Source organism: Camelus ferus, chromosome 6 (genome assembly GCF_009834535.1).
Source record: "Camelus ferus isolate YT-003-E chromosome 6, BCGSAC_Cfer_1.0, whole genome shotgun sequence".
Lineage (NCBI taxonomy): Eukaryota > Metazoa > Chordata > Mammalia > Artiodactyla > Camelidae > Camelus > Camelus ferus.
In genome coordinates, this window is record NC_045701.1 from 88,895,739 (window position 1) to 88,923,513 (window position 27,775).

A 27,775-nucleotide genomic window follows, 5' to 3' on the forward strand; every position below is an offset into this window, starting at 1 on the left:
GGGGAGGAAGAAGAGTTGCCTAGAATTTCCATAAATCTCTGGGCTTTATCGGCAACAGTAAACACAGGGCTATGGGTTTTCTAGCCCATCTCGCCTGCGGAGGTGTTTACTACGAAGGTTTCCTCCAGGGAGAAATAACTGAGAATAGCTCTCTCTACTCAGCTAGCTACCTCCCTGGCTCCAGCCCCTTTGTTCTGGGTCTGGAACAGGCTCCCGAGGGAGCCCAAGCAGCTCACACCTGAGGACCAAGAAACCACCATCCTGAGGTTTGGGTTCATAGGGAGGTGCAGAGGGCCACTTGAAGAAAGAGGAGACACAGGTAGAGGAATCGGGAAGCCGACACAGGGCAGGGGCTCCCAACCCTCATCCAGGTGAGCACCACAGCCACGTGGAGCAGCTCACACTGGCCTAAGGGCCTTGGGCACCTAGCATGCAGGAGGACCCTGAGGCAGGGACCCAGCCTTCACCACCAGCCCCTCAGCTCAGCTGCACGCAGCCTGGGTCGCCGTGGAAAAGACACCTTCCCTCTACCGACGATAACCACTATCGTCACAGGGCAATCCGTGCAGGTCCCCTTGCTGGGGCCTTCCACGTGCCAGGCCCGAAGATAGCACCGGACACGCCCTAGAATGCAGGTAACGCCATCACCTCCATCCAGTGAGTGCGGAAACCCTGGCTCCAAGACAGAGGTGGAGGGCCACGGTCACCCAGTTGAGAAGGGGCAGAGCCAGGGAAAGCCCAGGCCTGGCGCCTCCCCGGCAGGGGTCCTTACCAGCCCAGCTCCGCCTCCAAAAACACCACTGGGCAGCCAGTGTGCACCAGGAGAGAAGGCGCCGGGGTTCTCGGGAGAGCCTGCAGTCACACGCAAGGGCATCACCTGGGTGCCTCACTTCCTCTTGGTCCTGTGCATGTGTCACTGTTCCCTGGACCCTTCACAAAGCATCAGAGCCGCTGGCCGCGGAGCCTGGTCCTCAGGATGGAGGGTGGAAGCACCGTCCACGCACACACGTGCACAGGCATCCATGCATGCCAACATATACACACAGGCATGCACACACAGGATCCACGTATCCACTTACATGTGCGCGGGCACACGACACACGCCTCCTTCTGGATACTCAAGTCCATCGTCCTCACTCGCCAGGGAGACCTCCTTAACAGAAACGAGCCTGCTGCCGCGGGGTCCAAAGGCTCCGACGTGCTGGCCATCTCCCACCCAGGGGCTCTCTTCAGACTTTGCCCACCCTCTGGAGCCCCCCACCGTGGGTCCCTCCGTTCTAAACCGTTGTTTATTTTCTGGGAGATTTAGTGGGTAAACAAACTGCTTTTCCAGCTTGTGCTTCTCATGGTCCACGTGAGCTTTGTCTTCTTACTCATAAAGAGCGGAAATTTCAGCCTCAAAGAGGACAATGAACTTGAACCCCTGCCCATTCTTACTCTCCCTCTCCTATGTCCACCCAAAAGTGTGATGGTTCCAAACTCAGAAACCACACTCTGTATCAGAAGCCAAGCCAAGAGCTCTCTGCTGTCCTGGCCGCTGACTTCCCCTGGTTCCCTCACCCCCAACACCTTCTGTCTTTCTCAGACAGATCCCTGAGCACTTCTCTTCCCACCGGGGCAGCCACCTGAGCGGTGGGCGGGCTGAGGGATCTTGAAATAGAAGCAAGAGCAAAATGGAACCCTCAAAAGGCTAAATTTCCAAAAAATCAAGCGGTGCATCCAAAGCCAGAGAGATGCAGCTCCAGGTTGGTCCGATAGCGCATTTTCCAGAGCCTCAAGTTTCATATTTCTTCAATGTGCAAACCTGCATTTCCCCCGGCCAGCAGAGACCTCCCAGAGGACACGCCCCCCACTCCCTGCCCCTTACAAGCTGCATCTGGGGCCAAAGGTCAGCTTGCCGGGTGCCTAGGCTCACGGTGAGAGTGAGAGCGGTGGGTGTGGGAGACGACAGCTGACAGGGGCTGACCCCAGCCTCACCACACTCCCCAACCTCCCCAGCCCACCTTGGCTGCTCTTCCCCAAAGCAGGATGCATGGCCTTCAGGCCTTCAGACAAGAAGTCTCTGGGTCTCCCCCTCCCCTCTTCAGTGACAACTCCCTGCCTTGGTTTAGGACTTGGACGTCAGAGGCTTCTGGGAAAGATATGCCAAATCTAGAGACCAGTTTTCCTGGAGGGAGTAAAATCTAGCCTGTCTTCTGTACCCTCACCTGAGCAGGAAACCCACCAGGGAGAGGGGACCCTGGGACTCTGTGCCAGGGCCAGGCACAGAGTGGGGAGCCCACTCCAGCCCACTCCCATCTGCCCCCAGTGCACACGAGCAGACAGATATGGAGCCTTTTCCATACTGGACATCAATCACTCGCAGCGCTTAGATCCCCGATACCTCGCAGAGGGGTTCCGATTAGCCCGAGAACCGAGGCAGCCCCGGAGCGCCAAGCAGCACGGCCCTGCCACCCGCGACTTGCAGACATGAGGGGAGATAAAGGCCGTGGGCTTGCTCCCGTTCAGGGGCCGCGTGCAAAGCCCCGACTCTAATCAGATCGCACAGGGCTGCGATGCAAAGAGCCTGGCGGATTATTCAGCAATAAGGAATAGTTGAAAGGATTAACACGAATGCGATGTTTCCCTTCCAAAAATTCGAGGGACGCCGAAACGACTCTCGTCCGGGCTGGTATGGCTCATGTTTTAATTATGGAACTTAATTTTCACTTCTGAGGAATCTGGGCTTCGGGAAACATCGTCTAAGAAACACTCGTTTTACTCCACCGACAACCGTAAGTACTGCCACCCCGAAAGTAAGAATAAAGGTCCCCCAGCCTGTCCCTCGTCACCCAGAATCTACTACCAGCCACCATGTAGGTCCTCCACAGGCCTGGACATGGCACAAGGTCTCAGGGGAAAGGGCGGGGTCTGAGGTCACCCAGGCAGGTCCTGACTTGGTGTGGTTACCAGTCCTGTCCCCTCTCAGAGGCACTGCTCTGGCAACACCGCACAGGAGCCCCTGGCAAGGTGTGCTGTGTGGCCAGGACAACAGGCTGCCCTGCAGCACAAAGGACTCAAACGTATCTTCCTCCCAGTCCCCGCAGGCTCCGTGTGACGCAGCTCCCAGCGCCTCTTGAAGAGGGACAGTCTCAGCGTCCCAACCCCGCAGTATCCTCCTCCCAGGAGAGCTGGCTCCCAGGACACTGACTCCTCCCTCCTCCCGAGCCCAGTCCTCACACCCGTCAGGGGCCAATGGCTGGAACAACCTGTCCCCACCCACTAGCTGCATAATTAGTGGAGGTAAGAGCCCCTACCTCCATGATGAGACATCACGGAAGTTCCAGAAACGCCTGTCCATCCCCAAACCCCTCCCTCCTGGCACAGTCCGTGTGCACACATCCACGTCCCTGCGCTGAGTCCCCACAGAGCCCCTGCCTCCCAGGGACTCCCCAGACCACCCCACTCCACTCCAGATTCCAATGAGCGTCGAGCTTTACATAAAAACTGAACCCAAGTTGAGCATCTGGGGTGCAGAGTTCTCGCATGCTGCAGTACCTGGCAAGCCACTGGTTTTCTGCCTCTTTACCTTCCCAGCTGTGTCTTCTTACCTACATGGCCCTCAACGGGTCCCCAGTGCCCACATGCTTCTAGCTGGTGGGTAGTTCCTGAAGGGGCACAGGGATCACAGGGACCAAGATGCAAGTGCTGGCTTGAGGCCACAGCACCCAAGTACCACCATCACACCACTGAAGAGCCCTGCAGGTGACAATTTCCCATCAAGCACGCCTGGAGAGCGGATGTTCCAAGATACCACCAACCCTCAGATGCTCATCGCCACATCCTGGCAGCTGTTACCTGGCCAGCCACAGCGGGAAGTCCCTTCTAAGTGCTGCACACCCTTCACAAAGGCTTCCACTGGACCCAACAGTGACCAGGACGGTGCCTCGCCACCCCCACCCCAACCCTGCAATGGAGAACAGACACCCAGGTGCCCTCCCCAACTCTCTCCCACCTCTGCTCCGGCCAAGGGAGAGGCACTCATTTATAAGTTGAAGATAATGTCACCCACCATTCATCCAAATGTGTCACTTACATCCCATTAGGCTGTAATTATTTTTTAATTAAAACTAAGAAAACTGGCATGCCTGTGCCGACTTTATGCATCTGTTATGGGTTAAAATAGCTTTTAAAAAATGTTTCGGAGACCGCAGTCTATTGTGGCCACGGCCCCTGCCAAAGAAAACGCAAGCTTGCTTATTTTCTCCGTGGGGCGCAACAGCGCCTGTGTGTGCCGGAACAGAATCGGCTGGCCGTGAAAAGAATTCTAAATAAAACACAAACATGGAATTTGGCAACGCCACAGAAGCAAGCTTAAGACTAATTCCAGCATGCGGACGGCTCTCACATAGTGAGTCTGGCTCTAGCATAAATGAAACCAGGCGCTGTAAAATACCAAGCAAGTTGGAGTTTCAACTTAAAGGGACAGAACGCTGCTGGTTCCAGGTATAAAAGCTTATTAAGCCGGCTCGCGCTGGCTCCATAAATCCATAGGTTATTAGCTGTTTGCTTTCAGCCAATCGCTCCTTAAAGAGGCGCATACGAAGAGCGAGAGAGCGAGAGAGCGAGAGAGCGAGAGAGAGAGAGAGAGAGAGAGAGAGAGAGAGAACAAATGAAAACCATCACTTTGCACTTGACGTTCAGCACAGCGGTTCTGGAAATACTGGGTTCATTATCTCAATTAGAGGAGAAAGGCTATCTGACGTCAAACGCACACAAACCCGGAAGGGAGGGGAAGACGACGGTGCGGACGAGGGATGAAGGTAAGGATGCCCATCGGGTTGGAAGGAGGGAAACGGCCCCAGGAAAACCAGAGGCGTCAGGAGGCGGGACTCGGCCACAGAGGGAAAAGCCATGTGGACGCCTGAATACCTCCCGCCAGGGAAACAGCAGTGGTGAGGACTGTGGTTATACCAACAATAAAAATAGTACAGTAATCCCTGCTACTACTCCCCACCTTCCACAGAACTGCTGCGGCTGAAGGCGGGAGAGCACATCAGGGGAGGTTCTAAAGCCTAATCAAGCGGTTAAGGGTTCTGAAGGCAGACTACCTCAATTTCCTTATCTGTAAAATGGGGAGAATAGTGCCTTCCTCGCAGAGTTGGGGTGAGGGGTATTGAGGATGGAGCCCATCATAAGCGTTAAGCAAAGTGCCCCTGAACATAGCCGTTCACGCCCAAGGCTGGCGTCCCCCCAGCACAGCCCCCAGGACTGGCCCCATTTTCCAGCACTGAGAACTGCGGGCTCCCCGAGATCGGGGTGGGGCAGGGGACGGGGTCTCCCCCAGAAGGTAATGAGAAGGCGAATTCATCCCCAGAGGGTGACCTGCCCACAAAGGCCCCGGCGCCTTGGTGCTGAAACATGCTGGCACATGCTGCAGCCAGGGAGAACTGCAGAGTTCAGGGGGAAAAACAATCAGAAGTGTCTCCACCGTGAACACCCGGCACTGGACGCACGGTGGGCGGGGGGGGCGACGAGGGGGGCCCTGTTCTGTGCAGATAGTGCCCCCGCGCCAACCCCCACACACGTGCATGCACACACAAACTCACATGCACACATGCACATACATACACACATACAAACACATATAAACACACACACCCAGTCACCTACACTCACACATACATACAAATACACACACAAACACCTGCACATACATCCATATACACATAAGCACAGACGCACAAATATACACTTACATATTAATGCACAAACACACAGGCCCTTTCATTATAGGGTCGGTGCCAGGCCCAAGGACCCTGGCAGAGGCAATGGGAAAAATGAGGGAGAAAATTACATGAGGCAATATTTGGCTCCAAATGAAAAAGCCATGGAATGTTCTCCCTCCAGTCTTGGTTATTTCTTGCAGGTCCACTCAGCCCCATATCACAGGACGGTGGGGCGGGTCAGCCTTGCCCAGAGGGAACCCCTGACCCTCCTGGTCCCGGAGCTAAACCAGTGTCAGTCCTCCCAATGGACCAGGCGCAGCCACAGTCAGGCCACCCAAGGACTGTCCTCCCAGTCAAGACACCCACAACAAAACGGGGTCCAGGACCGGGCTCCTGACCCTCCGACCTGCCCGTCCCCACCCTGCTCCACGGGCCCCTGCAGCCTGACTTGGCGACATCACACCCCAGTGGACCGCTCTTCCTGAAAAGTGGCACAGCATCGTAGGAGATGCGGACTAAAAATATTCCTGGCTTCTCAGAGCCTGTTTACCAAAATAATTCTATTTTCTTAAAAAAATAGATTATAGGCAAGTCTGTGTCCAGCTATTTTTAGCTTCTCTTCAACTCTACTCATTTTTTCCTCATAATAATCACTGCAGACTTTTCTTTAAAGCCACCCCCTTCCCCCATCAATAACTGTGTTCTCACTTGGCACAGGGCAGGCCACACAACCTTCCATAATCTGTGAGGTCTGAGGGCTGGCCAGAGGGACAGCGTCTGAGAGTTGCCGAATTCCCAAGGAAAGGAACATGCGATCATCCCCGAGACCAGTCCAAGTTCAACCCATCATACATTTTGGGGATGCTCCACATGCGCCTGAAGCTGTCCTAGACCTCGGGAGTTCACAGAGGGCACCAAATTGGGGTTCCTTGCCCTGGAGGGGCTCACAATCCAGTGAGGGGTATGTCGTGGGTTGAATGGCAGCCCCCTTTAAAATGAAAGGTCCGTAATCAAACCCTTAGAACCTGTGACTGTGACCTTATTGGGGAAAAAGTTCACTGCAGACATTATTAAGTTCAGGATCTGAGATGACATCCTTCTGGATCATCTGGGTGGGCTCTCAATCCAGTGACAATTGTCCTTTTAATTTTAATTGTCCAGGAGAGAAGACAGACCCCAAGAAGGCAGCAACATGACCCTAGAGACAGAGATGGGAAGGATGTGGCCACAAGCCAAGGAACACCTGCAGCCACCAGAAGCTGGAAGAGGCCAGGAGCAGAGTCTCCCCTTCAGGAGGAGTGCAGCCCTGCTGACACCTTCCTTTTGGACTTGTGGCCTCCAGAAACTTTAGATAACCAATTTCTGCTGTTTGGGTCACAGCAAATGACCCAGCCTGTGGTCATTTGCTAAGGCAACCCAAGGTCACAAACACAGGGCAACAGAGAGAAATCATAGCACCACATGATTATCCTCACTACAGCCCCACGATGTCCCCTTTCACAAAAGACCCAAGGCCACCACATCCGCATGGCAGACCCAGGAAGTCGCCCTGTAGGTCGACTCAGGATGCCCCCTCTCCAACTGCTCCCAGCCCAGCCGGGGAAGCAAGGCTGGGCAATGACCCCCAGCAGACAGGAGAGGCTCAGAGAGGGGCAGCACATTTCCCAGGACACCAGCCAGCTCTACCTTGCCCCCCGAGTGTCCCCACACTACTTACACACTCTTTCTGCTGAACCCAACCCAAATCAACACATGGAAGACACAGCAGAAAGGAAAGTGAAAACTGCCCACTTGCAGAATTTTCTTCCCGCAACTTAAGCTAACAAAATGTTTAGCTGACTGCTGAAAACCAGCATCCTGGGAGACAGGGAAGCGTTCACAAGAGAACCGATGTCAGAGCCCCTCCAAGGAACAGTACCGAAGGCACCGACCTGTAACCATGGCCACATCACCGAGCCTGGAGTTGGCAGGGGCCAAGTCCATCCCAGGCTTTCAGGCTTATTAACCACATAACTTGGGCCAGTTGGTGTCCACATCCCTGAGACTCAGGGTCCTCATCTATAAACTCCAATGGTCAGGTAGGAGGTTGGAGAAACAGGGCCCCTTGAGCACTGCTGGTGGGAATGTAAAACAGTGCAGACACAGTGGGAGAGAGGCGGACGGTTCATCAATGAGTTAAATACAAAATCACCATGTGATCCAGCAGCTCCACCCTGGGAATTCACCCAAAAGGACCGAAGGCAGGTTCTCGAACCGGTATGCGTACACCCGTGTTCACAGCAGCATCGTCCCAGGAGCCCAACGGTGGAAACAACCACTGTCCACCACAGGATGAAAGGATGAAGTGTGGGCCCTCCATACGCTGTATATCACTCAAGCTTAAAACGGAAGGCAATCAGACACATACCGTAACATGGATGAACCTTGAGGACGTTATGCCGAGTGAAATAAGCCAGACACAAAAAAAGACCAGTCTTGCACGACTCGCCTCCTATGAGATTGCCCACGTGGTCAAACTCATAGAGATAGGAGGCAGAATGGTGGTTGTGGGCTGGGGAGTTAGGGATTAACAGGGACAGTGTTTCCATTTGGGATGACAAAAAAGTTCTGGAGATGGATGGTGGTGACAGTAGCAGAACAATGTGAATGGACTTAAAGCCTCTAAAAATGATTAACGATGTCCTGTGTAGTTTACCATAATAAAAAAAAAATTCCAACACACATATCCTTACATCACTGTGAGAAAGAATTGGTGGGGAGCACACATAGAAGACGTGCACATAGTGGGCCCTCACGCGACGGGTCCTCCTGCTAGTAAATCAAGAATAATAAAACGAGGCGCTTGTTACTACAGTACAAGGAAGTCCGAGAAGCGGGGGCCTGCAGCAGAAAGGAGTGGTTAAACACAGCTCCAAGGCAGACTCAGGCGCCCGGGGACCTCGTCCCCCTAAGCCACTCCTCACCTCTTATTAACAAAGGCAGTAATTAAAAATGTCTGGATTTATGAAAAGATTCCAACTGCCCCTGTCTCTGCAGATAGGGGCTCCGTTTTTGCATTAACCTCCTTGGAGAAGCCCCGAGCCCTCTGATCCCTTCTGCTGAAATCATAAAACACGGGCGTTCTCATTACCCAGGGCTCAGGCCAGCCCCGAGCAGCTCCCTGATTCATTACCTCGCTCCTCTCCCTCACGCCTGCCAGGCAGAGGGCCCGCGGCTGGGCAGCCTGGGAACCAGAAAGCAAGGAGAGGAGCAGGCTGTGGCCCCCAGACCCAAGGAGACCTGGGCTCAAATCCCACCTCTGCCGTCTACCAGCCATGCGACTTCAGACAAGTCACGTCGCCTCTCTGGTCCCGGTCTCCTCGACGGTGAGCCACAGAACAGGTGACCTTCCTAAGGGAGAAGCTGCTGGAGAGCTTAAATGTCTGGGAAGGCCCCTGCAGAGAGTTTGATGCACAGTAGGGACACAGAAATGGTGACCTGGCCATGACCTGGCGGCCCCACTGCCAAGTGTCAGGACCCTGATGGGAGAGGAAATCGCAGTGGCTGCATCCTGCCACCCTGACCACACGCCGTGGGCACACGCCAAACCCCGAGGCACTCGGTTATTATTAGATAATGCCCAAAGAGCAGGGGAGGAGGGGTGGGAGGCTACAATTCCCCACAGGTATGATGCTGGCGGCAGAACCCCACACAGAGGGACCCCGGCCCGCCAAGGGTTTCTTCCCACTGCTTTCTGGATTAAATTGGCCAGCCCTGATTATGTTTGGATAAACTTTATTTCATGGTTTAGACTCTTTGGGTTTGATTGTGAAATATGTACATTTCACAGCCCCTCCGCCCCGCCCGGTCCTCCGGTTTGAAAAGTCAAGTACATTTTGTTCCCTCCGACAGAAAAAGCAACAAAGACCACCACCTCCAGCTGTAAGGACAACGAACGTCGGTTTCTCCTGAGTGCGGAGAAATTGCTTCTAGGGACCTGAGTACGAAGAGGAGGAGGTCACTAACTCAGCCTCTGCGTTCCTCCTGCTTGCTCGCCAGACACGAGCACGCCTTCCCCGGGTCTTCATCGCCCACCGGCACCTCCTGAGCACCGACAGGACCCGGCCCGCCAGGCACTGGGAAGACCCAGAGGGGGATATAAGTCGACCTGGTACAGGCTGGAGTGGGACTGGTTGCTGAGTCCATGACTCCCAACCAGACCCCAGAAATCCCGTATGAGGGTAAATGGGATGAGAAAGTCGTCCCACGTCCAGGCCTCTCCTTCAGTGTCAAAACATCCCCCTGGTGGTCAGTGTCCCCGTAAATCACTCACAAGTCAGACCCCTTGGGGGCCAGCCGGGGCTCTGGGAGGCTCATCGGGTCAGCGGGGCCCCTCCTGGCAGACGCCACACCCACATCTGTCACTGCCCCACGCCCCAGAAGAAGCCTGTCCCCACCGCCAGCCTCACCTCCTCCATCAGGAGAACTCAGTGGGGGCCCCCCAGCTCCCACAGCCAGGTGTTTCATTTCTTTAAGCAGAGAAAGGAATCATGGGACATGTCCCTCACATTCTCTGTGCACCCCCACCGCCGTGAGCTCCTCTAGGGCAGAGACCCCCCCAGGGAGCCCCTTTCTGGATCCCTGCATCGAGCCCAGATCAGGCACCACCAGCATGACCAGTGAATGAAGCAAGATACGGGGACCCTCCCAGGACCATGGCCTAATGTGGTCTGGTTTTCCATATTTCAACCGCCAAGCAGCCCAACGCGGAGCCGGAAGGGAGAGCTGAGAAGACAACTTCAGGGCCAGCCAGACCCAAGCTCCAATCTCAGTTCTGCTGCTTGTGTGTTGTGTGGCCCATGGCGTGTTGCTTGGCCTTTCGGTGCCCAGGTATCCTCATGAGCAATAAGAGGGCGGCTGCCTTTCCCTGCAGGTGTTAGGAGGATGGGTGCCTGAACGAGGGATTCAACACGGCTAGGACGGTGCTGGCAGATGGCGGCCCGTCTTAGAAGCAGTGATGGAGGGGGGCCTTCCTCCTCCGTCATTGACACTAAGGAGACTTCCCAGGCAGGAGACTTTCAGAGACAGCAACCAAGTCATCATTGTGTACACAGTACCCAGGGCTTCTCAACAGCCCAGCCTTCGCTCGCCTGCCCCTCGCTTCTCTTTGCCTCTGCTTCCCCATGTGCTGGCGATCAACTGTGGCCACTCAGGATGGAGGCCATTCAAGGGACCCTCCAGGGCAGGGATGAAGATCGGGTTCTTCTACTGTCCCCATTTCCCAGGTGAGGAAACTGAGGCCTGCAGAAAGGAAGTGGATAGACCACAGTCACCTATTCACACCCATGCACCTTGAGAACAAGGACCAAGCATGGTCCCCCCCGGAGCTACCCACAATGCCTGCTGCTCTTCCGCCAACAGATGTCCACAATGGCTTTTAATTTCAAGCCTTAATCCACACCATAGAAGAGATGCCTGAGAAGAGATGGGCAGCCAGTGATCAAAGCACAACCACAGGACATGTCACACCTAGGACCCATCACACGGAGGCATGTCCCAACTGCAGAGGGCAAAACAGGGGGTCCAAGAGGCCAAGGGCAGGGCTCCTCAAAGCAAAAAAGCTACCTGTTGCCAAATCTAACTGCCTGTTTCATGTGGCTTCAACAAGAGCATGAATTTCCTTTTCCCGTTTTCAACGTGAAGTCTAGAGGGGCGGTGTAGGCTAGTGCGCAAGGCCTGAGGGACGCAGAGCGAGCCAGCTCCGGCGGCCTCTTCCGCACTCTCTCCCTCAGTGTCCCCATCTAGATGATAAAAAGGAAGGGCAAGGTGATCGGTCAGGACCCCCGATCCCAGCCCGTTCAACAGCAACGCGAGGCTTCAGGCCATCTGAGGCAGGCACACTTCTGGACCGTCCCATCCATGCAGAGGGCGCCCCGCCTCCTCGGCCGCTTTCAGACTCCCTTTCAAGCTGCAGGCCGTGGCCGCCCTGCTCCGAGATCTCTGATGTCGGTGGCCAGGGCTGGTTCTTCACATCCACTAACTGCTTTAGAGCACTGCATCCAGTGCTGCATTAAAAATTAATTACACATGCTATTTTATTGCCAGTGCATAATGTAATGAGCACCAGCTGTGCTAAACAGCCAAACTCCTTTTTAAGACAGCTATTAAAAAAAAAAAAAAAAAGAAAAGAAAAGAAAGAAAGAAAAAGGAACTGCACTTCCAAATGCCTCTCCTGTCAGAGCAGAAAAACAGCAACATCTTGTGCAGATTTGAACAGAATTCTTTGATTTAGCTCTGCCTTCGGAACGTCTGAAGGGCCGGCTGGGAGAGTGAAGCCAAGTCTGACGAGGCGGCAGTGGTCTCCGCGCTGGGACACGGCTGGGACCCCCTTTTATCTAAGGACAGTCACGCAGGTAGGTGCCCCTGCCCCCCACGGAGCAGCTCTGAACTCCTTCTGGTCTCCCCTCGCCATCCCCAGTTCATCTGGTGCCCGGGGGTGCCAGAAGAGCTGTGACTTTACAGCTCCCTCGGACAGAGGACTTCTCTGGAGCCCACCCAAGCCCTGCTGCCCTCGGCCACGTCCTCCAGCCTGGAGAGGCAGCTTCCTCTGTCCTGGGGGCCTTGCAGCCTCCAGGGCTTCTCCTGGTCTTCCTCCAATGACAGGAGGAAGTGTCTGGGTTCTGAAGGCAGGAGGTCAAGGGCAGCCTCTGCAGCGGTGTGATCCCGAGAAACCGGCAGACACCAGAGTAGACTCCAGGAACCGCCGACAGGCTGAACATGCTAGACTGCCAGCCCCTTCAGTGATGGAGACATCAGTGCAGGGCATACAGATGACTCTTTAAATTTTTAATAACTCCCCTGAGAGCCTTTCTCCAAAGTGAGCCAATCCTCATTGCCCCTGGGACCTGGTGAGTCCAGAAAGACCCCACCACAAACGCGACTGTGCAAAGAGAATGGAGAATGTCAGGGGCGTGCCTGGAACCTTCCCTGATGGGAGTGCTTCTGTCCGCACACGCTCACCCACACTCACTTCTCCTCTCCGTCACCCCATACTCACCCCTCCCTCCAAGGTCTCCATGGAGGCCCCCGTGCCCAGCCGGGGCGCCTCTGCACCCCCTGCGCCCGAATGGAGGTGGTGCGCCAGCGGGGGCCTGGCAGCGCAGTCATCTCAGTCCACATCACCCTTTGGCTGCCCACTGATCCTCCGGTGTTAATCAAACCCAGTCCAAAATGAAACTACAGCCTGCTTCTTGTTCTGCTACGAAATGTGCAAAGCACAGACCATATCATTAACATAAAACTTCCAGAAATAAGGCCACTTTCCAGACAGACTGTATTAATTGCATCAAGCTTCCACAGCTAGGGTGGCCTAATCCACAGCATCTCATTGGAAGGCTCTGGTTATAACAACCAACACAAAATGAACACTGGGATATAATTGAAGGAGGAGAAAACGACAAGATTCCACTGTTAAACCCTACTATTTACTTACAGGTATTCTTTTATCTTTACTGTCCCTTTAACCCATGCCAAGAAACCCCAGACTAGTTAAATAACACAGCAAGCACAATTTCAGTAGAAAAGTAAATTGAATTTAACTTTACAAGATTGCCCTGTGATTTCAGCATATACTAATGACTGCAACCGACTCCTTCTATTAAATCCAAACATTTCCACTTTCCTGAGCCGGGATCTTGTGTGTTCTTGCTTGAGACCTTGAACTTCACCAAGCACATGTATTAATCATTGTGACTGATGACCATTTGCGGCTTTTAAATATGCAATGAAGTTTCTAGGTTCCTCTTCCACCTCCCAATGCTGAGAGTACATGATCTGAGCCAGCCAAGAGGCTAAATGCCTTTAAGAATAGAAAGTGGGGATCCAGCTTGAAGCAGGAGTCCACAAGGCGCTGGGCAGGTAAGGATGTGAGGTTGTGATACCCATCCTGCTCCCGCATAAATCAGAACATCTGGAAGGCTCGCTCAGCAAGAGGCATTGTTCCCAGCACCAAGTGTGTATGACCTCATTCAATCCTCAGAACAATCCTTCAGTTACCCCCATTTTACCCCCAGTTGGTGGGGCAACTGAGGACGAGGCTGGAAATGACTTGTCTGAGGTCACACAGCCCTACAGGGAAAAGCAGCCTTCACTCTGCATTCTGGTACTCTGCCTCCCCATCACGAAAACCTCAGAACAGGGAAGCGTTCAGGGGTTCCAAAGACCGATGGTTTTCAAACTGTTCTCTGAATGCCCCACCCCTGCCCTGGGAACCCTAGCCAAGTCCTGTACCCAGATATCCACAGCATCTCAGTAATCGAAACTCATCGATGTGATCTGTTTTAGAGGTCAGTAGGAGGAGCCTGGTATTTAAATATTACATGTGTACCATATATACGTGTGTGTGTGTGCATATTACATATGTACCATATGTACACCTGTGTGTATATGTGTATATTTATTTTTATAGAAGGGGAGACGGGTCCAGACAAGGGAAATGACTTATTCAAGGTCACTGGCCACATGGGGTAAGAGCCAGGACCACAGCCCCACCCCAGCCTTTTGACTCCATCAGTACCTCGGAGACATTCCTACATGGAATTTCTCAGGGAAGGAACTTCAGTTTCCAGGAACATCCAGACCCAAAGCCCCTCACTCTTTCAAAAGAGTCAAAAAAAAAAAAAAAGTAAAGGGGACTCCCCAGACCTTCCTTCCTACTGTGACCGTTAGAAGGAGATCTGGGGTCGGGGTCCTGGGAGCCGGTGTTTGGGATACTGCCATCCGGAAAGGAACACAAACACCCTTTCCTGTGTGGTCTTCTTCCCCATAAAATCGCATCCTTCTATAAGTAACCTCGAATGCGTTCCCCAGCATGCAATTAACCTGTGTGAAACACGGTTACACTGGGGTTTTCCAGATTAATTTGAAAAGATAGGTTCAGTGCACCCTGATCCAAAAAGGGACAAAACAAAGTACGGACAGCAGCCGCTTTCCATCTTTACAGAGGACTGCTTCTTCCTAACGGGTTACTGGGAATTTAATGACTCCATTCCAACTACTAATTAAATAGGCACTAAAAACACTTAAGCAAACAGCCCAGTGCCAGGGACAGAAGCCACAAAGGGACAAAAACCACTGGAATAGGATATTTCAGGTACCGAAATTGATCTGAAAATATGATGGCGCAACCTGGCGGAGTCTAATTCCTGCGACCCAACGAGGACGAGATCAGTGCTAGGAATCCAGGCAGAGTATCGGAGGCCAAGAGCTGGCCCCCAAGGAGGCAAGGAGGAGAGGTGCCCAGGACCCCAGAGACAGACACTGCCCTGCCGTGCTCCCCTCCCCGGCGCTGCTGGCAAGCGTAGGGGCTGCTCACGGGTGCTGAGCCCTCGTGGCATCAAGGTCTAAAATCCAAGGAGGACTCTAAGTTGGGTGAGCCAACGCCAAGGATGAAGCAGGTGGAGGATGAGCAGTCCGCCACCACACGCCACCTCTGTTCTTCCATCCCCTTCGAAGCATCCTCCCTGCGGGTCCCCATTCCCACTCCACCACCCCCACCCCCTCCCACCAGACTGCAAGCCACAGGAGGGCAGGGACCTGCCGTGCTTGACTGCACTGTGGTTTGCACAGAGCCTGTAAACTCGGTGCCCAAGAAACAGTGTTGAGTGGAGCAATGAATGAACAAACGAACGAATACACGAATGTGAATTGTGAGACTTCACATCTCTGAGCCTCATTTTCTCATCTGTAAAGGAGGGACAGTAAACCTACCTCCTAAGGTGGCTATGAAGATTAAACTCAAGATTGCACACAAAATGCGTAGCACAAAGCAGCACACAGTAGGCCCTCAATCCACAGTTTCAACAAGGAAGCCGGTGGCACCATGGCTGAGAGTGACTGTGTGAGCACCTCCCCTGGATGTAGGCAGAGGCACGTGGCTCAGCGGGAAGAGGGCTGGCCTTGTCAGGAGGCATCCTGACCACAAATCCCAGGTTCCACAACGCGGGCCCAGCCACTCACCCTCCCCGAGCCTTTGCTTGGCCATCTGTAAAATGGGGACGTCACAGCTCTCGCTCAGCACCATGGCTTCTAAGCAGAGCCGGAGCCCTGAGAGGGTTAAGCAAAGTCCCAGGCACTCTACTGCCAGGGAGATCATGTTCCTGCACCACAGACTGAGTCCGGTCATAAACACTCAGGCTGATCTTTGATAGTGCGGCCCCCAGAGTAGCGGCTGAGGGCTGCAGCACTGATTACAGGAAGCCATGAGGGCAGGGCAGCCACCCAGATGGAGCAGGCACCCCGCGCTCAGCAAGCAGGGATCACAGCACAGACCTGCAGAGCTGGGACGGGGGCCTCAGTCACCCTGGGCCCCAGGGCAGCCCGAGTCATGGAGCCTGGCTTCTTCGGGTGATTGAGTCTTTGCTTTGTGCATTCAAGACATAAGCCCAGTGCCTACGACGTCACCCTGTTATAGCAAGGGGTGCTGAAAGCAGCAGGGCACTCCGCCAGCAGGAAGGCTCAGGGAGCTCTTGATCCTGAGCTGAGCTGCCTGTGGCCCTCTGCAGAGCTGTGGCTCCAGTGGGGGCCACCCCCTGGGACAGCTTCAATGAAAAGTAAAACCTGCCTCATAAAAATCGTTTTTCTTTCACAACCGAGGTCGAGAAAAAGCCTGCAACGTGCATGGTGACAAAGCAGGGACAAACAGAACCTCCCCTGGCTATGCACCCACCCTCTGCTTTCCTGGCCCCTGCTCCCCCGCCTGGAAACCAGACCGCGGGGTGCTCTCCACACCCCCAGTGTCCATATTAACATCCCGGCTCCTGTGGCCTCAGTGTTTTCTGCCTCAGTCCCTGCCAAGACTCCAGGCAGGAGAGGCTGGGATGCAAGGTCCCCGCCTGCACATTCCAGGGACCCCAGGCTGGAACAAGAGTTTGGGTTTTGCCTGGGGAGACAGAAGGGATGTAAGGGAGACCAACAGGTGGTGCCTCCGCACTGCCCTGCCCGCCCATCTGTGTAATGGGCAACCACACCGACCTGGAGCCGGGCACACCACAGATGCTCAGCACCACCCCCTGCCCCTCCCCCACATGCTCCCCCACAAAGCTTCACTCCCTCCCAGAGCCGATGCTAAAAACCTCCTTCAGAGAGACCTTTTTTTCCTCAAAGTTAATGGGCAACACATTCTCGCAAAAGAAACTCAGCATTTTGGACGGCTCCAGTGATGTACACAGAAACCAAGGAATCCATTCTAGCTGTGCTTTGGGGGTGGGGGGTGATGGCTGGGGCGGGGGAGGAGGGTGGCAGTGGCGAGGGCAGAAGAAAACCTCAGATGTTAAGCGTTATCCAATTAAACTTTAGCTAAACAGCCCAAAGAGATGAAATTGGGAGGTTGGGGGAATGCATTCTGAGAGGAGACTCTCAGAGGGGGTGGGGGCCTGGGGAAGGCCTCCTGACCAACGGGGACCAGGGCACAGACGGGGACCAGGGCACCAGCGCACAGTTCTGCTGACATTCTTCACCACTTCCCCGGCATCTCCCCAAAATGCCTTCTGGGGTACAGGTCGCACATTTCCCCGGGGTCCCCACCTTGCCCAGCCCGCCTGGGAGAGGCAGCTGCTGGCTCAGCCCAGGGCGTACCCGCCATCCCCAGGAGCCCGCCCCCCACCGCGGCCGTAGGTTACCTGACAACTGACACTGGCATCCAAAGGGAGCCTCCGTCTGACCCTCACCCTGAGTCCCGTCACCCTGAGACAGGGCGCGCGCTGCAGCACGGCAGGGGGAAGCAGGGCGGCAGAGCGCCCAGGGCGCGCAGCGGAGAAGTGATCACGGATGTGTGAGGGTGGGAGGAGGAGGCAGCTATGGGGGCCACCGCTGGCAGCTGGGCAGGCCTGCACGGCCCTGGAGAAAAAACAATAGAAAAGGCTGGTCAGTCGGGCCCTGGACGGGGTGAGGGCTTCAGGATGCGGAACTGGGGCCCGGGGCAGAGGGCTGCAGACCACCCTTCCGGGGTGGGAGGCCCAGGGTGCCAGCCCGCTGGGGAAGGCAGCAGGACTGAGGCAGGATCAGGGGTCAGGGAAGTGGGTGGGGGCTGAGGGGGTCCTATGTCCACAGCTGCCAGATGGGACTGTCTCGGGACCAGACTCCCATCCCAGGGTTGCCTAATACACAGGGCTGGAGCAAACAGGGGCTGTCAGGTCTCCCAGGGTGCAGGCTTCTGGAGTGTTCTGGAGCAGACTCCATTTGGGGATTTATTCCCCCAAATCTAGGCCACCCCCCTCTGGAAGAGCCAGGAAGTTCTGAGCCACCACCGGTTGCTCAGATGGGCTGCTCGTACAGGCCTTGGATACCTCCAGTCCACTTCCCGGCGCCTGGGTACTGCTTAGCCTCCAGCCTGGGGAACCATCAGCTGGTGCCTCTCCCAGCCCACAGTCCTCCTCCGCAACCAACACCTTCACCCAACATCCAAGCCCCAAGTGCTTTAAGAAGGCTTTGAAGCCCCCTCCACCCCAGAAAGCCGTGGCACTGCCCAGCAACCGTCTTCACACCTCCCCCAGTCTGACAGCCAAGACGCAGAGCCAGGGGCCTGCCTGTCTCCGCCTAGCCCCACAGCTCGCCTGGGCTCCCCGGCAAGGCCTGCGTTTGATTTGGCCGTTTATCTTAAACTGGCTAAGAGACCACCAGGGCAAAACATTTGTGTGAAGCCCTTGCCAAAACCACAAGTGAAGAAGCCCAAATTCCCTGGGTAAATAATTGAGCGGGGAAGCATCAGAGAGACTAAAGGAAAACATCAACAAGATGATGGGCAGCTGGGCCCCGGGTTGGCTCTGCCAGGGACGCTCCCCTAGCACCCCTCACCTCTGCCCCACGGTGCTCAGTGCCCCACGCAGGTCTGCGGGGGCAGGGATTGCCCACTCCAGGGCCCCTATGAGCGAGTCCCCCATCCAGAAGAGCCACAGGGCCCTGCAAGCCAGCAGCCTGTGTCACTCTTCATCTTGAGTGAGCTTCCTAGCATGCCCTCGGGGGTGGGGTTCAGCAGACCCATTGCACAGACCAGGAAACTGATGACGTGACCACAGAAAACTGCAGACACCAGCAGCCAGCTGCACCAACACCCTGGCTGGCTGCTTGGCTCCAGAACCAGGGCTCTTTCTCTGGGCCCGTCTGTCCAAAACGGCTGTGATCCAGGACCAGGGGCCTCAGTGCATTTGAGGACGCCTACACTTGTCCGGCCAAGAGACCGAGGCTAACACCACTGCCGCCTCGGCCCCTCTGGGCCAAGGAAGATCTGGTACCAGGCTAGGCTCAGCCCGGGGTGATTCTGCGCCTGCAACAGCCCCGGAAGATGTGGCCAAGACCCCGTGCACAGTTCCAGCCACAGATGCTGATCGGAAGGCTGTGCCCCAGATTTAGTACAGGCTCTCAAGAGAGGTCAGCATCTGCAACCAGCGTCGCCCGCCTCCTCCCGGAAGCCTGCCCTGGCTGCTTCTTGCCTGAAACTCCCCAGCACTGAACTCGGCATGTTGTACCCTGTCTGTCACATTGGCCCTGCCCTAAGACCACAGAAGCTCTGGGTCGTCGTGAGTGTGACAGTGGCTCACGCACCCACTACAACGAGCGGGGCACGGTTTACCACCAACACCCCATCAACAGGGAAGACCTCCCCCTGCTCCACAGGGGAGAAACTGAGGCTCGGGGAGGTCTGGGCTTGAACCCAGTTTTATCTCCAAAGCCTGGATATGCCCTGCCTCCCCCTGAGGCTGGGGCTGGGGTGGAGTGATTAGGGCACCCAGAATCCGGAGAGGAAGGGCTGAGAGGGGTGGGAGGCAGTCCTTGGGCTGAGTTGGGACATCAGAGGTCGCAAAAAACAACTCCGGGCCCCCTGGTTCTGGGCAAGACCACAGCACTGCCACCACCATTTAGCATGGCGGAGAAAACCAGCAGGGGCGCCCAGGTAACTGCTGTCCCAAGCCGGAAGAGAGTAGACGCTACGTGTCCACAATTGGGAGGAAGGACCAAAGAGGAGGCCAGCCTCATCCCTCTCTTGCTTCATGAGGCCAGAGGCTAAAAGCAGTCATTCCCCAACCCTGGTAGGGGTGGGGGCACTTCCAGACAGTCTCCTTAGAATTCTGGTCTCAGTGCAGTCCACATGCTCTGGGGGCCAGCTCAGTGGATGCGGGGATGGGACAGCAAGGGTGGGGGGCTTCTGATCCTAAGCTGCCAGAGAAGGACCCCCAGGGTACTCTCAGAGGACCCTCTGCCCTGGAGGATGTTCCCCTCCCCGTCCCACCCTGAGCAGCTTAAACCAAAACCCTGCCCAAAGGCGGAACTCCAAACACCCTCTCCTGAAGCTGCAGAAGCCAAAGGTGATGACAGGAGCCACCTATTGTACGATTACAGGAAACGTCCAGAACAGCAAATCCATGGAGACAGAAGGCAGACGGGTGGCTGCCAGGGGTGGGAGGAGTGAGGGCTAATGGGTACAGGGTTTCTTTGGGGGGTGATAGAAATGTTCTGGCATTAGACAGAGGTGATGGCTGTTCAGCACTGTGAACATACCCAAAGCTACTGACTGCGCACCTTAAAATGGTGAATTTTACATGATGCGAATCGAATCTCAATTTTTTTTTAAGTTCAACATGAAGACTGTCTCTGGCCGCAGCACCTGTCCCAGGCTACCTCCCAGCCTTCCAGGCGGCTGCCCTGAAAAGCGCACAGCCAGAGAATCCAGAACACACTGGAGACCACGCACCTCAGCACGGGTGGAGGAAGCCCGGGGCACAGAGGCTACACTGCCTGAGAGCGAGGCCTGGGTCCGTACCCTTCTCTGGCATCTCCTGGCCGCGTGACCTGGAGTAAGTCACTTTCTCAGAGCCTCTCTTTTAAAGGAAAGTCAGGACATGCCCGGCCAAGCCAGGTTTCTAGTAAACACTCAATAAACCAACCGTCAGTATCATTCATTTATTTTTCACCTTGGAACTTTCCCTGCTCCCTATGGGCCCTCCTCACAGCACGGCAAGGAAAGCCCCCTGCAAAGCCCTGCAAGGCACTCCTTTAAAACAAACAAACAAACAAACAAAACTCTTTCGAGGTCTAGGCCGGCTGCCCTCTGGAGCTGGAACAGACGCACGTGCACAAGGTACGTGGCGAGGGACGCCAAGACGCCATCTCAGCTTTATGCGAGATCCAGGTGGCTTAAAATAAAACCTCAGCCGGCTCAATTCCTTATCACGGAAGTTCACTTCCATTAAAGGAAAAAGAAAGAAACAATGGCTGTACGTATATATCATCATCCCTTTTACGCCCAGCAGCCTTCCTATCGGACAGGTATCAGGACCACCCCCCGCCCCCCACAAACAAGGAAACTGAAGCTCTTTGCCCAAGACCACAAAGCTCACAGGGGTGACAGTCTCTCTCTCTAGGCATTTCATACAAAGAGCTACAAAATGTCCAACAATAAGACCCCTTTCCTAAGCTCCAAATCCCAGTGATTTTGAATGCCCCTGTTCCTCTGGGGTCTGTAACCCGTCTCCCTCCCGGAGAGGCCCTGCAGATGGTCCAGCCGCACTCCTCACACATGCGCACTACTCCGCAAACACGCCCACACCGACGACCGGCGTGCAGACACAAAAAACTCCCTGGAAAAGCCCCAGCCTGGTTTCCAGGGGAAGGCGAGCCTTTCCCAATGCCGCATCCTCGGTGTCCCCTCCCACATGGGAGGGTTACAGATTCCTAGCTAGCAGAGGAGTTCTGGAATACACTGTGCAGGAGATGTATATATTTCTCCCTACTGCTGCCTCTCAATTGATACATTTTTTTCAGCCAAGAACTCCTACTGATAGTGCAAAAATGAGTCATAGATCAGGGAGGGAGACAGACAGGGAGCGAGTGCATGTGAGTGAGGGCCACTGGCAAGGAAACCTGACAGTCCCTGCGCCCCCTCCCCCCATGCCAAGACATTAATTCTCACAAGTCGGAGAAAATTACTATGCATGAATGCAAAAAGCATGATCAGGAGTAATTAACATGGCTTCATATGCAAATTTTATTAATGCAGAAGTACAAAGTCATTATGCAAATGAGACTTACGTCAACTCTCTTGACAAATATTCATCTCTGAGGCTCAAGTTTCTCCCTTTTTATTTATTTATTTAATTTCCTCCCCACCCCCTCCTTTTTTTCCTCTTTTTTTTTTTGCAGGTGGGGGCAGGTAGCACTGGTGGCTGCTTTGGCGGCAGCAAACCACGAGGACTGTTTGATAAGTTTGCAAAGTTGTTTTTCAACCAGAGAAATTTATTCTTGCTTTATTGATTTTTTTTTGTGGGGGGGATGGTTGCTGGCAGGTACGAGACAGCTCATAGGAGAAGAGGAAAAATAAAAAAATAAAAATAAAAAAGCTCTGGGCAGCAGGCAGCCAATCAAAACGCCAGAGCCTGTAATGAGGGCGATTGATGGCTGTTTGGCTTTTACTGCAGGGTAATGAACTAGACTCCAGTCTGAGGAGGGGGGAAATATGAATATTCATGAGACTGTGCTCCTGCCTTTGATGATTAAAGAAATTTTTAATATTCAAATAAGCACTTGCCAAGTGATTAACAAAGAACATGCACGCAGAAATATGGAAATGGGAGCCGGGAAAGATTTGAGTGGGGAACAGACTACAGGAAAGGCAGCCCCAAATTTCATAAACAAGATAGGCAGATAACCCAATTCACATGCAGGCAAATAAAAACATTTCTTTGGGATCGTTTAACTATTTTGCCAGCTACTTTGTCTTAAGGATGATAAAAATTCTATGTATTAAGGGGGAGGGGGTAGCAAGGAGAGAGAGAGAGAAATACATGAAGTCAAATGCTCAGCTCACATTTAAGAATCATTACCCTGATCCTAGCCCACCTCCCCCCACCCCGATGGGAACTCAGGACTCTTTCCCGTTTGCTAGAGAGAAGATGGAGGGAAGGCAGCTGAGACTTGAACCTCCAGCGCTGCAGGTGCTGGCACGTCCACAGCACGTGGTCATTTGTGGCTTCTAGGCTGGTCCAGAGGCCCAAAGGCAGGAGACTGACCACGAGGTTTTGGGAGTGAGAGGTGTGATTCTTGGGGTCTCCAGTCTGGAGAGTTCAGGGCCCCCTCTGGACTCAGGCCCAGGTTGAAACACCTAAGGAAGGGAGTCAAAGGGAAAAACGGGTCCATCTGGAGAAGCTGAGACGATACAGACTCCAGCAGGGGGCCTGGCCTGGGCCTCTTCAGGGCCACCGATCCTAAGGGCTCAGTAGCTGTCTGCTAGGGCCACGCGCTCCTATTTTAGCAGCTCCACCATGGGTTCACATTGAAGCACATAATAACAGTATTAGCTGGTAAAACGATCCTGCAGTTAAAATACATCTAATTAGCAGCTGATGACATCCATTTTGGCAATTTCCTACTGGAAAGAAGTGGCATGCTCCCTTAAATGATACAGGCGGTGGGTATTCACCCATAAGCCTTAGCCTTCCCATCATCTGTCTCTTTCTCCCTCTCCAGATTTTTAGGGGGCTGGGGGTGGTGAGAGGGGTCACGAGTAGCTGAGACAGCAGGAATAGAGAAGAAAGATTTTAAGGCATCTTCTTTGCAACTCAATTTCAGAGCTGCACAGGTCTTAGGGGAGCAATACTCAAAAAATAAATTCCTCCACTCCACAGGTATTATTTCTTTTCTTTTTCTTAGGTTTTTTTTAATATTTTTTTTTTGGCAGGGGGGAGGTAATTAGGTTTACTTATTTTTTTTAATTCCTATTTTTTATTGAAGTGTAGTGAATTTACAATGTTAGTGTCAGGTGTACAGCAAAACAATTCAGTTATACATATACATGCATATATTTTTTTCAGATTCTTTTCCATTACAGCTCATTACAAGAAATTGAATGTAGTTCCCTGTCTTACACAGTAGGTCCTTAACAGATACACATTACTACATATAAAGTAGATGAACAATAAAGTTTACTTTTTTTTTTTTAAGGTGGCGGTACTGATGATTGAACCCAGGACCTCGTGCATGCTAAGCATGCACTCTACCATGGAGCTATACCCTCCACTCTTACTTTTCTTAATTTTTAATTACCAAGTTCTAGGAACCAGCAAAGACTAGAACTTGTTTTTCATTTCCTTATAAAGAATAATATATATAATAATAAGACAAAGCAGAAAGGGAATCCAAGGCTTTAAGTGAACACAGTAAGCCGCTGTGAGAACCTACAAGGCCAGGATGGGTCCCCAAGGCAGGCCCCATGGGTGAGTAGGCACGGGGCATGGCTCTGTCACCGCACCAGAGCATTTGGGGGGTCCAGAAGTCCTCTATGGGGAGCTGGGGCTCCCCAAGTCCCACTTCCCACTACTGGATTCCCATTTAGTCCAGTAAGGCTGAGTACCCTTCTGGGCGTCCCTTGCTGCAGTGGGTTTGGGTTTTGGGGGTGCACAGGTAAGTGTCCATTAGAAAAATGCAAGGAAAAGAAGAAATGAGGTCTCACAGGGATTGAAGAGATGTGTTTAAAGCGTTCCTTCAGGGTCATTACACGGGAGACGTTAAAATACAGCTCCAATCCATGGTCGCTGAGAACAGCAGCCCTTCTGCATGGCTGGGAGGGTGGGCAACCCCATGCAGGTAGAAAGAGGCTGCTCGACTTGTCATTGTAACCCGGGCCCAGCTGGGCTTAGAGAGGACCCCCCTCCACCCAGCATCCAGGCAGCAGGGACGAAAGAGCCTGCAAGAACACCTCTGGGCTTAAGGCTGGGTCTCCTGCCAATCCCCCGGTGACCATCCTGAGACCGCCCAGAGCCCTGTGTGAGCATCAGGGCATCTTCTTGCAGCCACATTCTCAAGAAGGCTTGGCCACGGAGAGGAGGCCAGAAGGATAGCCTCCTCCAAGCCAGGAAGATGGCCTCCTCCCCTGCGTGCCTCTTGCCTCGTGCACTCCTGAGATCTGTCCTGGTGAAACACTGCTTCAACTATTTTTGCCCCGCAGTGTGCTGCACATTTAATGCATCCCAGAAAAGGGAGAGGCAAGGTCCAGGAACAATTGTGCCCCGCAACAACACTTCCAAGCGTGTTCTTCTCCTTCCACCAGGGCCTGAAGAGGGATCACCCTCCCCGGCAGCTGCATCTTGCAATTAGAAGCAGATGCACAGGCACACCTCCTCGCCAGGTCCAAAAGCACCTGTTTCGATGGCTGCCAACCTCAATTTCCTCAAGATGCAAGCAGCTGCAATACTCTGGGGCAGCCGGTCCCCTTCCCACTCCCTGAGCCAAGGATTGGTGAGGTTACATCACAAATTCTAAAACCTTCCCTGGTTCTTCCAAAAGGCCCAATGAGGGAGCAGAGGAAATTTCAGGTGTTGCTGACGAGGCAAGGTGTGTCTGAAGCACATTCTGTGAACTATTTGGGGTAAGATGGATGCAGCTGACCCAGAGCTCGGGGCTGAACGTGCCAACCCCTAGTGGGTTCCCGTGGGAGAAACCGTACAGCTCCAAATCTCCTTTGCTGTCTTTTGGGGAAATCCCTGGAGCTCCATGAACTGCCAGAAAGCCAGCAAACACAACCATTTGTCCTCCAGCTGGGAAGTGAGACCTCCACACCGTGGCTTTGGGATGCACACAGATAAACAGGTGTGAGTCCTCTCGGGTGGCCTCAGCAGGAAGGGTGGGCAGGCTTGGGGACAACAGAGGTGAAAGCATGTGCTTTCACTAGCTAGCAAATATATGCATGCCCATCTATTATAGAGAGATTATACATATATGCATACACACACACACACACGCATCTATCAGCAACATGGACAGGTTGCAGCGCCTGCATACGTCCCACAGAATCTACAGAGGCCAAGGACAAGCTGGAGCTGACAGATTCTCTGACTCTCACCAGCCAAAGCAGCCAGCCAATACCTAGCAGAGGAATTTCCCCCTTTCCCCCGCCATCTGATACCGGCCTTCTGATCAGAAGCTGGGTAGCTGCTTCAATCTTTAGCAGTTTCTGCCCTAAAACACAATTATCCAAGATCCTCCAGCCATCTTCTCTTGGGCTGCATCAAGAACCACAAATAGTACCCCACAGGGTATCTTCATGAAGCACCCCGGGACGGAGAGCTCAGTCTACAGATGGAAGTAAAAGGCTGGATAAAGCATTCGGATTCCAAGCAGGAAGAATTTGGGACTTGGGAGCCTGCAGTCCTTTCCCAGATGGAACTCAGTGGCCAGGCTCCAATGACCAGCTTGGCCTGGCATGCCTTAGACACGCCCCCATTCATCGCAAGCCAGGGTTGGGGGCGGGTCAGGAATCCATAGTCAAGACAGAAGTCACGTGTCCCACGAAGGGAAATAAGCCAGGAGATGATTCCTCAGATTTGGTGCCTACAGTGAGTTGTAAACTAAAGGCACGTTTTCCCTCCTGCTCAGCATCTGCTGCGCCTGGCCTGAGTGGTGACCTGGGAACGCTGAATCCTGACACTCGTGTACAAACTGTGAGTTCAGAAGTTGTGGTTTGCACGCCATGGTTTGCAGGTCCCACAGACTCCAACACGGGCTTAGCCACGTGCAGCGTGCACAGTGAGATAACGGGGAGGATGTCTGAACTGAGAAGAGAATTGAGAACAAAAACAAGGCAGCCCAGCCAAGGAAAAGCACATCAGGCGAATGGAGCAAGGAGGCTACTGCGATGATGACTCAAGCCGGGAGCAGGCAGGAGCAGGGACTACAGCTCCAGGTGGATTTGCGGATTTGAGGAATGGAGCCATCATCAACCCTTTTTAAGATGAGACCATAAAATTCTACCTGGACAATAACCTGGACATGCAACCGCAAGGGCCAGCAGGGCTCCTTGTCTTAGATAGACTAGAAACTTAACTTGATTAGCAAAACGTTAAAATAAATAAATAAATAAAGGGAAGGGAAGGAGGGAGGGAGAAAGGGACGGAAGAAGGGAAGGGAGAGAAAAAAGAAAAAGATCTAATTGTTAAAAAAAAAATGCTACAGTTTAAATGCTTTTTTTTTTTTTTTTGGTCTCCATTGCATTTATTATTATTACACGCCAATGATCTCCACTGCTGTAATCAAAACCCCAGCTCCCCCCAGGGCCTGGCTGTTGATGGCGTCTTCTTTTTTCCTTTTCATTTCTTTCTACCTTTTGCTAATGGACATAGAGAATCCTGAGGTTCAATGCTTTGCAACACATAAGAACAAAAATCTTTCTATGGCCTCTTTATGTTTCTAAGCGAAGTCTGAAATGTCACTGACTAAAACATTGAACAGGCCTGTAATTACTTTCAACAAAGTAGTTCCTTTAACTGAGTTTTCTGGATGTAGATGGCATTTAATATACATATTGTGAGCCTTCCTTTCAGCACAGGTAGCATTTGATGGCGAAAATCACAAGTTTTCTTCTAAGGGAGCAGTCTGACAGCCACCTTCTTCCTTAGTTTTTGACAGGAAATCATTTTCCTCTCCTACCACACTAACGGTGATGTACAGCGTGTGCACAACAAAATTTGTAAAAATTAACACTTCGCGGGCTTAATTTAATAAGGATTGTTAGCACATTAACACCAGTAACGTTGGTCCTTACGATTCAATCTAACCCCGCTCCCGGAGCCGCTGTAACAGGGGTTTACGTTCAGCTGAGGTTTACACCGCTATTTAATGTAATTAAAGAAACCAGTAGTGCAGTCCTCAATGGAAATATCATTTCTATTGCAGAGAATTCCCATTAGAAATTGGGGGAAATCATAGCACGCTGACTTTGATTTTGTTGTAAATTTTTTTCCCTTGGCTGTCTTTGAAACAGAGCTGATGTGCTGGACCTCAGACTGAATTCACTACAGCAGCTCAGCAAAGATTCCCTGATAAGACCAGCCGGGCCTCCTGGCAGGAGCCCCCGACATTTATGTGTCATTGTTTTGATTTTGAAACTGTTAAAAAAATTTTTTTTTAATCTGTAATCTCTATTTGGCCATAATTCTCTGCCCAGCAAACAGCATCATATCATGAAAATGACTTTTCAGATAACTACCAAACAACATCGTGGCTACAAACCCAAAGGGAGGTCTCCCTGACTGTTTCTATATATA

The 27,775-nt window shown here is 53.1% G+C and overlaps 1 protein-coding gene across 1 annotated transcript in view; it reads right to left on the minus strand.

The window, feature by feature from the left end:
- The window catches only part of BCL11B (BAF chromatin remodeling complex subunit BCL11B), a 94,233-nt gene that overhangs the window by 36,886 nt on the left and 29,572 nt on the right, over window positions 1–27,775 (minus strand). The window contains 2 exon segments of the mRNA XM_032482595.1: window positions 17,366–17,429; window positions 17,431–17,582. Coding sequence (XP_032338486.1) covers window positions 17,366–17,429; window positions 17,431–17,582 — 216 coding nt within the window.